Below are 10,697 nucleotides of genomic sequence, written 5' to 3' on the forward strand. Positions count from 1 at the left end.
AAGATAAAACTGCAAAATTGCAAAAAGTGTGGCCCAAATCCACCTTGCATGGCCGGCCACTTTTGTAGGGCTTTCCCTCTGATATTTTCATTATTTTAATGCCAAATAATTCAAACCTAACCCTAGTGGAATGCTATAAATAGATAGTGAAGGCTTCAGAAAAAACACACTTAAATTTTCTATTTTTCCTTTAGAGAAAAACCTGAGCCTTTCTCTCTCCCTATCTTTAGCTGCCACTTCTTCTTTCTCTTCCCTCTTGAATTTCGAAATCTTTAATGTATGAGTAGTGCCCACACACAGCAAGTGATACCTCAATCATAGTGAGGAAGATCGTGAAGAAAGACATTCAGCAAGAAGGAGTTTCAGCATCAAAGATTCAGAGAAAGAGATCCAGGTTCAGATATTGATAATGCTCTGCTACAGAAAGGAATCAAAGGCTAGAAATCTGAACGGAATGAGTCATTATATTCCGCTGCACCCAATGTAAGGTTTCCTAAACTTTATATGTGTTTAATTTATCGTGTTAGAAAGTTCATATTTAGGGTGTTAATAAACATACTTGTGAGTAGATCTAAGATCCTGGTAAAATAAATTCTAACAAATACTTCCCTCCAAAGCTTTTAGCCCTATAAATAGTGATTCATACTCACTGGGCAAAAGGTCAAAAAATCTATTTGAGAATTCATATTCAAAGATACTATTGTAAGAGCTCTAAGAAAATGAACCATTTTCCTTATTCTTAAGTCAAGACAAACTACAAGGATTAGGCTATTACCGAACTGCTCGGAGCTGAATCTCTATAAAATTCTTGTGTCTTTATTTGCTTTATTATATTACACTTGTATTGAACTACTTGTCGCTTACAAATTAGACTCATTGTCATTGGCTAAAAGCAAAGTCAACAAACATCAACATTCATGATAAATCTAATTGTTACCCATCGATGATATAAAAATTGACAGGAAAGAACTAGACAAAAACATATTCCAAAAAAACACATACAGAAGGTGTTTAAACTATTAAAAAACTATGAGAAAATAATTACAAAATGAGAAATGATCAAATGAAGTAACTGAAATGAAAAACAATAACACATCTGGAAAAAAAAAAACAACAATATGAAACAGAAATTAAGACTAAACAAACAAAAAATGAAAACCCCATAAAAATAACACATAAATTAAACTAAAAAACAGTAACCCTAAAAAACCAAACAAAACCAAAAGAAATGCTAAAATGAAAAACCTAAAATAGTGAAATCGATAAACACAAAACCACAAAGGTCGAACACGAAAAAATTTCAAAAATGGGGGAGACGAAAAAAAAAAACTGAAACAAACTTGAGATCGAAGACCAGCACCATCTTGATCATTTTTTTTAGCATTATCTTGAGGAATTTTTTTTCTGGGCAGCTACCTTTGATTTCTTCTTTGGAGGAGCTCGCTCACGTTTTGACAATGGAGGAGCGAAATCAGAGTCATCATCCTCAACAACAGGCCGTTTGCCCTTGTTTCTATTAGCTAAAGATTTCAACCCCATTTTAAAACTTTTCTTTTGAACAAGGGAATGAGTGGATGGAGAACGAGTAATAATCATATTTATATATGGATTAAGAGAAAAATAAAAAGAGGGAAAACAGTTATGGGAATCAGTTAATGTGAGTTGAAAAAAAAAATTGAAGAACAAAAAGAAGAGGGAAATCGAGTTGGGATCGCGGAGGGGGAAGTGTTCAGCTATGGAGGTTATGATTTTTTTTTAAAAAAAAAACGGAAAAAAAATAGAAAATAATATAAAAAAGAAGAAAAAAAAAGAAGGGAAATGATGTCATGAAAGATTGATATAATACATCACTGATGTGTCATCTGCATGTATTGTGTGTGCATGTAGTAAAAATGTAATAAAGTAAAGATAAAGTGTATAAATGTTTATTTTAACCGTGTAGTGGTATTTTGGTAATAAAATTAGCCTTTTCTATTTTTCATGTAAAAATTTCTTCATATTAATATGGGAAAAAAACAGGAAAATTCCAAAAAGGGTAAAATATTACAAAAATACTGTGGGCCGGCCCAATCAACATTTGTATAGCCCACATTGAATATATTACAAAAATACCACCTGACCTATACCTTCAGTCGCACGTCACGAACGGAGACGATGAAGGAACCTCCATCGATGCAGTCGGCTACGCAACCAGAATGAAACCAGATCGAGCGTAGAACAACCATAAATTCCGGCGAATTTCGATAGGAAACGAACAAATCCAAGGATCTAAACAGAAAATTAAAAAAAAAAGACCAGAAAACCGTGGAGAAATTTAAATTAAACATTTGATTTCGGTTTTTTATCGTGCAATATCACTCAAACGAGCGTCGAAAATCCAGATTGAAGCAATGTAAATCTGTATTGAACAGATCTGGAGCTCCCCCTCAAATCCAAAAAAAGGTATGAAATGAAATTTTTTTCAAAAATGATATACGTCATACACAGTTGCATTCTGGTTGATTCACTGGTGTACAACAGGCAATTCAGATTCTAAAAACAAAAAACAAGAACTGATTCTAATTAAGGAACCACATGATACTAATAAGACTTTTTTTAATTTTTTGCGTTGCCTTACAGTTGCATTATCGTTTTAAAATGGTTTACAAATCATGAAGAAGTGTCAATTGACGAGTACCAAAAGCTAGCAGATATACAAGGTATGATTTATGTAAATGGTGGCAAATTAGTTTTAAATAGTTGGAAATTGATCTGATTCAAATAAACATGATGAAAACAATGAGTAAGAACTATGTAATTTTGAGAAAAAAGTTGTGGTTTTTAAGTTGATTTACAGTTGCATAATCATTTAATAATAGTTTAATTACATTTTTTGCAGGAATTTATTTTGGAAAAGATAGATGATAAAACAGTTTGAGAAATGGTTAGTTTCTGAAATTTTTGTTGAAGTTTCTTAATAGTTTTATTCTCGTTTCTTTGTAGTTTATTAACAACAAAAAAAAAAATGGCAAAAGCAGGAATCAGGACAGGAAATACAATGCTTGAACAAAAGGACATAGATAGAAGTAAGTTTGTACTCTATTTCATAACAGAATCAAACCAGTTTTAAAATTTGTTGCCTTGCACTAATAACCATTGCAAAAACACAAGAAAGGAAAGACATTCCATTCCTAGTCTTCTACAATGGACAATTCGATGATCGAATGAATTATGAAAATTATGAAGCCAGTGGACATTACATTTCAGCCAATTGTAACTATGAAGATTTGCAACAGAAACTCAAAGATGTCCTGGAGTGCAACCAAGAAAACACTGTTTTGCAACTGAAATATCAAGTGAAGGAAGGATACCAACCATTGAGGATAAATGATGATCAAAGCCTGCATTTCTACATACAACTCAAACTGAAGGACCCCGACTTCACAACATACCCATTGTGTGTGAATGTCATCCACAACCCAACAACAACCATCAATGCATCATTCTTGGGAAATGACAATTCATAAATTACACATACAAGCGCCTTCGAACCGATCGAATACAATGCAGAAACAACAGAAGACTCAACAAATCAACAACATACAATTGAAGCTACAGTACCGAAATTTGGGGGAGAAAATTTTGACTTCATGGACTATGCAAAACTTGTGGCAGAGGAGATGGTTGAGCAACTGGAAAACAACAAAAACAAGGAACCAGAAATCACAGATTATGACGAACTACTAATCACAGATCCACAACATCCTGAAATAGAAGAAGCACAAATATACAAAGACAAAGAAACACTGCAGAGTGTGCTTGGTTTCTATGCAATTAGGAACAACTTCCAATTCAGAGTGAAAAAATCATGTGCAAGAACATACAAGATTTGTTGTTTGGATCCAAAATGCAAGTGGGCACTAACGGCATCCAGAAACGGGCCAACAAAGTCATTCATCATTCGAAAGTACGACATAAAGGTGATACACACTTGTGATCTAAACATAAGATTTGCCGACAAAAGACAAGCTACAACGAAATTGATTGGAAACTACATCAAGCCACGGTTTACCAACATAAAAACAACTCAAACACCACAAGACATTAGAGGAGAAATGAAACACAAGTATGGGGTGAGAATGAACTACATGAAAGCATGGAGAAGCAAAGAGCACGCGCAAGAAGAATTACGAGGAAAAGCCAATGAATCATACAAGCTGCTGCCCGATTTTTTGCACATGTTGCAAAAAACTAATCCCGGAACAATAGTGCACATGCAAACAAAGGATGACAACAACTTCAAGTACTTGTTTGTCGCACTGGATGCTTCAATAAAAGGATGGAAGAAATGCAAACCTATAATAGTTGTTGACGAAACTTTCCTTAAATCAACATATGGAGGTACATTGCTCTCTGCTTGTACACAAGACGCAAATGGGCACATTTTTCCACTAGCTTTTTCTGTTGTGGATTCAGAAAACAACAACTCATGGCAATGGTTTTTCACAAAAGTAAGAGAAACATATGGGATTAGAGAGGAACAGTGCTTGATCTCAGATAGACATGAGAGCATAATTAAGGCAGATGCTCAAGCATTTCCAGAAATCACGCATTGTTATTGTGTCTACCACCTGTTAAGCAACCTAAAAGCAACCTTCAAGAAGAATGCAAGCAAGCTGGATAAACCATTCTTCGCTGCAGCCAGAGCATACACAGAGAGGAAATTTGAATACCATATGAGCGAGTTGGACAGCTTGGACATCCGTGTCAGACCATATTTACAACAAGTTGGACACCACAAATGGTCAAGATACCACTGCAAAAACAACAGGTATTCAACTATGACTTCAAACATTGCTGAATCTCTAAATGCAGCAAACTTAGCAGCTAGAGAGCTACCAATCACAACACTGATGGAGTCATTAAGAGCTTTGATACAACAATGGACATACACAAACAGGAAAAAAGCACAAAAAACAACAACATTTTTAACACCTACAGCAGAGAAGAAATTAGTCACAACTTTGTGGACTCATTGACAGAAAATGTAATAATCTGTTTAATATTTTAGTTGCATTATAGTTTCTTAATAGTTTGCTTTCCGTTGTTATACATAATAACAATTTTATAAATTTACTTAATCCGCAGGTAAAACCAATAAACGAGACCATGTTCGAAGTCTTAGAACTAACCAGATCATGGGTCATCAACCTCAAGGAGAAAACATGCAGTTGCAACCGATTCCAACTTGACGAGTTACCGTGTGCTCATGCGCTTGCTGTTATAAAAGAGATGAACTTGAATGTTTACAACTACTGTTCAGGTTATTACACCACAAGAACATGGCTTGAAACATACAGCGGCTCAACATATTCGGTACACAATCACACAACATGGGATGTGCCACAAAACATAAAAGATATCATTGTTCTGCCACCAAACCAGAAAATAAGATCTGGAAGACCAAGGAAATGAAGGTTTTTATCTGAATGGGATACAAAAAAAACATAACAGGTGCAGCAAATGTGGTCAACACGGACACAATCGAAAGACATGCAACAATCAAGCAATAAAATAGATACATATGAAATATTTGAATTGTTTAATTCTGTGTGCAAATTCAAACACGTTGATATGTTATGTTCTAAATACATGGGATTTCATTTTTATGAAATTTGAAACAGTTTTTTAATAGTTTCAAAATCGTTTTGTTACAGTTGCGACACTTCGTAAATATTAAGTACAGGAATAACTTCTTCTTTACAGTTTTAAAAGCAGTCAGGTAAGAATTGATAAAACATAACTAAATAAAGGAAAAAGGAGCAATGGAAGAACAAAGAATAAAAATACATTCATAGCACAATTTAGAAATATAAGTACATTGTTTGTATTCAGTTGGATAATAGTTTCTCTATAGTTGTGTGACTGTATATAAAAACTTGAACAATTAGAAAAACATACAACTTTTGCTGATACAAACCTATACAATAAACATATTATAAGGACTAAATGTCAAATATCCTAAAAGTTTTAAACCAGATCCAGAGTATAAAACCAAATATAATACCTATATTCAACCAATAACACTAACTATTGTCAAATAATAGATTCAACCAATAACACAAAATAGTCACCAAAATAAAAGATCCTATTTTTTCAATTTAGAAGCCTTAGAAGACTTGCTTTGCTTCTCATCCTCGCTATCAATGCTTTCATCAATTTTCCTTTGGCCATATGAGAAGAAAAGTGCAGCAAGCCGAGTACGATAAACTTCGATATCAAAGTCCGCAGGAACATCCTTTCCGTGGATAAAGAACTCGGCAAATGCAGCAACATATGCTCCGCAATCACTATAAAAACAGAAAAAATATAAACAGTTTAGCAACTAAAAAACAACATAAAATAAACTTAAAAGAAACACTCACTTTTTCTGCCGAGACGGCAGACCACTAATCTCCACGATTCTTAAAGGAGCTGTAGGGTCAAAACCTAAAGCAGGAGCATGTGACCTATTCTTCCAGAAACCAAGTAGATCAAAAAACAAAGGCAGCAACACAGAATAAGCCTTCATGGCATTCCTAGCTGCAGCATTCATTTTCGCAGTCCTCAGAGAATTATACAGAAACAGAATCCCTTCATTCAAGTCAAGACGACCAAACACCCAATGACTTTCCCTCCTTAGATTGATGATGAATAACACATGATCGACTTCATACCAAGGCTTAGAACACGGAATGCACAAACCTTGAATGTAATGCGCTATTGGGTGGGCAACGTGAATGTGTGACATCTTAGTCTTCATTGACTTGGCTTTGTTATATTTATGGTACAAAGCTTGGATGGAATCATCAAAGAGACAATCGATTGTCGCAAAATTCAACGTCACAACGGAAGAATATTTACCTTTTTTCCTAAGGTAATAGAATATGGTGTTCATATACTGAAACAAAAACAACACAAAAACACAAATGAAAAGGTTGAACAACTGTTAAAAAACTGTACTACAGTATCAAAACTTAAAAACATTTACAAAGCAATTGAAAACAAACTATCATAACTACAATGGAAAATGAAAACTTTACCGAGTCATTTATAAACATGTCGCATGTAGCCAAATGATAAAACCAAGTTTTATCCTCCACATAATCAACACCTAGCCTAAAACCCGAGGTAAATTTCTTTGCGCTATCAACATAACAATTGTAATGCCTAAAACAACAAAGAAACAACAAAAAATAGCATTAAAACCAGAATAAAACTGAAAAATAAAACAGAATACAAATACAGATTTAATAAAAACAGTCACCTAGGATGTTTAAGCAAGCCTTGACAAATTCACGCGTCAAATTTTGCCTCAATCTCGGGAGATACGAGATCAGCAAATGCATCATTAAGAGTATAAAGGCCCTTCACATAAGTCACCATTTTAAAATCCCTATCATCCCCAGCTGATTGAGAACCTGAGGACATAAGCTCCGTTGGAGTGCTCCCCACATCAGCAGACCCGAAATCAACGAAAGGAGATTTCAAGGCCGGAGCACGCTTCCTCTTATCCAAAAGAGGTGTATCAGAGACAGTGTCCTCAGTTTCTTCATCAGTATGAAGGGCAGCTGACTTTTGACCAACAACATCTGGATTGGGTGCGGGGACCTAAAAAAGAAAGAATGCATTTAAACAGTTGCAAAACAAACTAAAAACTATTGAGCAACCAAAAAGAAACCTAATTTTCTTGCAACCAATTAAAAATACACTTACATGGATTTTACCAACAGCCTCCAAGCCAACCAACACAACTTGATCATCATCTATTTCAAGCTGGCTTAACCCATCAAAGAAATCGTCCCCCTTTAATCGAGACTCATCACCCTTTGGCTTCTCAACATCCTTAGCATTTTCATCACTCCCTCCAACAGCCTCAGATGGATTCACATCAGCAGGGGCAACATCAGTAACAACCTTGTCAGCATCATCAGCATCACCACCAACTTTAACCAACTCACCACCATCGTCGGAGTCGGAATCAATATTTTCTGGATCAGGCAGTTCCTTCTCATCATCCTCAGCATCATCATCATCATCATCATCATCATCATCATCATCACCATCATCATCAGAATCTTGAGTTACTAATTCATCAGATGACTTTCCCTGAATCAAACAGCATAAATGCAACTTAAATGAAACAGTAAAGAAACTAAAAACAATATGAAAAAACATAAACAATAAAATATGAATAAATACCTCATCAGAAGGACGACGATGAATGGCATTAACCTTCTCCTGAATATCCTTAATTACAGTCATTACGGACTTGAAATTAAGATCAACAAAACACCTCAATGATATGAAGTCTTCGGCCAATGATGCTTGATTCGAAATGACCATCTCCAACTTAGATTTCATCAAATCAATATCCACTGAATCAGATTTCTTTGAAGATGACCCACTCTCAAAGGATTGCTTCGCTACACCACGGTCATCAATAAACTCATCAAGAAATAAACCGTCAAGTTGAAGCTTCTGCCTCTCTTCATCAGTAGGACACATGTTTTTGATCTTCAACTGAACAACATAATCAAACAGAATATGAAAATATAAAAACAATTTAAAAAACTAAAAATTAACAACATAAATAAAACTGAAAAGAAACAGTAAAGAAACTGTAAATTACCTTGTTCAACGGCAAATCAAAAATCTTGCCCTTCAAGTCTCGAAGAGTTGGAATTTTGGTGACAATGGTGTTGCTCCAATTCAGAATCCTTGGAATAGAAGATGAACCTCTTTTACAGAAAGAGTTCACCATAACAGGACATCATTCATAAAACCAAACCGTAAAAACCCATGGACATCCCAAAGCCCTATACCAACCATCATACTGGCCTCCCTTCTCTGCCTTCTTATTTTTCATTAAAATCCCATGCTGAATTCTACCTTTGAATGAATCAATTGTCAATTCAAAGGATTCCCTACCCCAACAATACTCGTCCCACCGACCGCTATCCACAACTTCTAGATCAAACCTAGATACTTCTTTATCAGGAGTATTACTAAGAAGAAAACACTGAATAAAATACAAAACAGCCATTTTCAAACCAAGGGACTCATCCAAACCTCACCTACTACCCAAGAAAGCATCCTCAATGGCTTTGTGGTCAATGGTTTTTACACCACGAAAACAGATTTCTACCAACTGATTTGTTTCCTGTGAAAACAACAACTTGTTGCAATCACCGAAACAATCAATTCCAGAAATCAAATAAAATTCCTCAGCACTAAACCGTATGCAACGGCCAGCAACCTTAGCCCAAAACTCTTTAGGATTGGGCTGGAAAACTTCCCTCAGTAATAAACTATGGACAACTTGCGGATGAAAAACAAACTCAGGCATACCTAGAAAATGGCCAAACTGAGTTTCACGAAACATACACAACAAATTAACAAACAAAGTGTTCTTAATATTATCTATGACATAAAAAAGACTAGTGCAAACACACTTAGATCTATAGTAATCAGAAGGACTAAATTTGTAGTCCCAAACCTGCAAAATAACCAAAATGGCCACAATAAATTTTTAATCGTGAATAATACAGTATGACAACTATAATAAAACTATAAACAAACCAAAAACAAACTACCAAACAGATACAACTATACAAAAATAAACAGCAAAGATCTAAAATTGTTTTGAAACCTAAAAACTAACAGCAAACAACTAGACCTAATGAAAATCGAAAAACACATCAAACATAACAACATTAAACTATAAAAAAATTAATAAGAAACTACATACGACTGATTGTACACACTAAAAACGAAAACAAAATACAGAACCTAAAGCACAAACAAACACTGAAAATAAAGAAAATAAAATCAAATTTAAAAACCAAACCCATAAAAGAACAAAATAAATTGCTCAAAACCAACAATAAAGACCTAAAAAATTAAACAACATAAAACGAAATGTTCAAAATGAAACCCTAAAATTACACAAAGCAGAATGAACAAAAAAACGCAAAAATCTGGGAAAAGTCTAAATGTTGAAAAAGGGGGAAACGAGAATGAAACTGAAAACCAACCTCTGTTCGAACTTCGGCAGAGGCACTAGTTTTTTTCCCAGAAATTTCTTGAACCGTTTGCTCCTCCACATTGAGCTTCGTTTTCTTCGAAGTATGTGGCCTCCCACGCTTGGTCAGAGGAGCATCAAAATCAGAATTATACTCTTCAACGATCGGGGGCGTTTACCCTTTGATTTGTTAGCCAAAGTTTTCTTTCCCATTTTCGATTTTTGTTTGTGAACTGGAGAAGGTGATGATGATGAACGAGTGATGGCCATTTTATAAATAAATTTGAAACAAGATGAAACTGAGAGGGAAAAACAGTTGAGAAATCGTGGGTTGAGTGGGAGTTGAAATTTTTTGGATGAACAAAAAACGAGAGGGAAAAAACGTGATGAATAATGGGTGGTTAAGCTTATCAATGGAGGTTATTGATCTTCCAAACAACAAAAAAACAGAAGGAAAATCGAAAATGAAATTGAAAGAAAAGGAAAAAATAGAGGGAAGAGAGTGAGATTTGATTGATGTGTGATGGGGATGGCACACGTGTCTGTGCATGGAATGATGAGTAGGTGGTATTTTTGTAATAAAACAAAGATGGTAAGTAAAATAGTTGATGTAGACGTGTAGGGGTAAAAATGTAATAAAAAGTGCAAAAAAAAA

General features: G+C 34.8%; 1 protein-coding gene across 1 annotated transcript; it reads right to left on the bottom strand.

Annotated features, from left to right (window-relative positions):
* Nucleotides 1-1,760: 1,760 nt before the first annotated feature.
* LOC133036876 (acidic leucine-rich nuclear phosphoprotein 32-related protein 1-like) lies at nucleotides 1,761-10,682 on the bottom strand. The gene is made up of 2 exons (XM_061113642.1): nucleotides 8,221-10,682; nucleotides 1,761-8,127 (listed from the first exon to the last, which is right to left on the bottom strand). Exons 1-2 carry the CDS (start codon nucleotides 8,524-8,526, stop codon nucleotides 7,630-7,632), a joined length of 804 nt encoding a protein of 267 aa, XP_060969625.1. The 5' UTR covers nucleotides 8,527-10,682; the 3' UTR covers nucleotides 1,761-7,629.
* Nucleotides 10,683-10,697: the final 15 nt, after the last annotated feature.

Source organism: Cannabis sativa, chromosome 4, assembly GCF_029168945.1.
Source record: "Cannabis sativa cultivar Pink pepper isolate KNU-18-1 chromosome 4, ASM2916894v1, whole genome shotgun sequence".
In the NCBI taxonomy this organism is placed as follows: Eukaryota; Viridiplantae; Streptophyta; class Magnoliopsida; order Rosales; family Cannabaceae; genus Cannabis; species Cannabis sativa.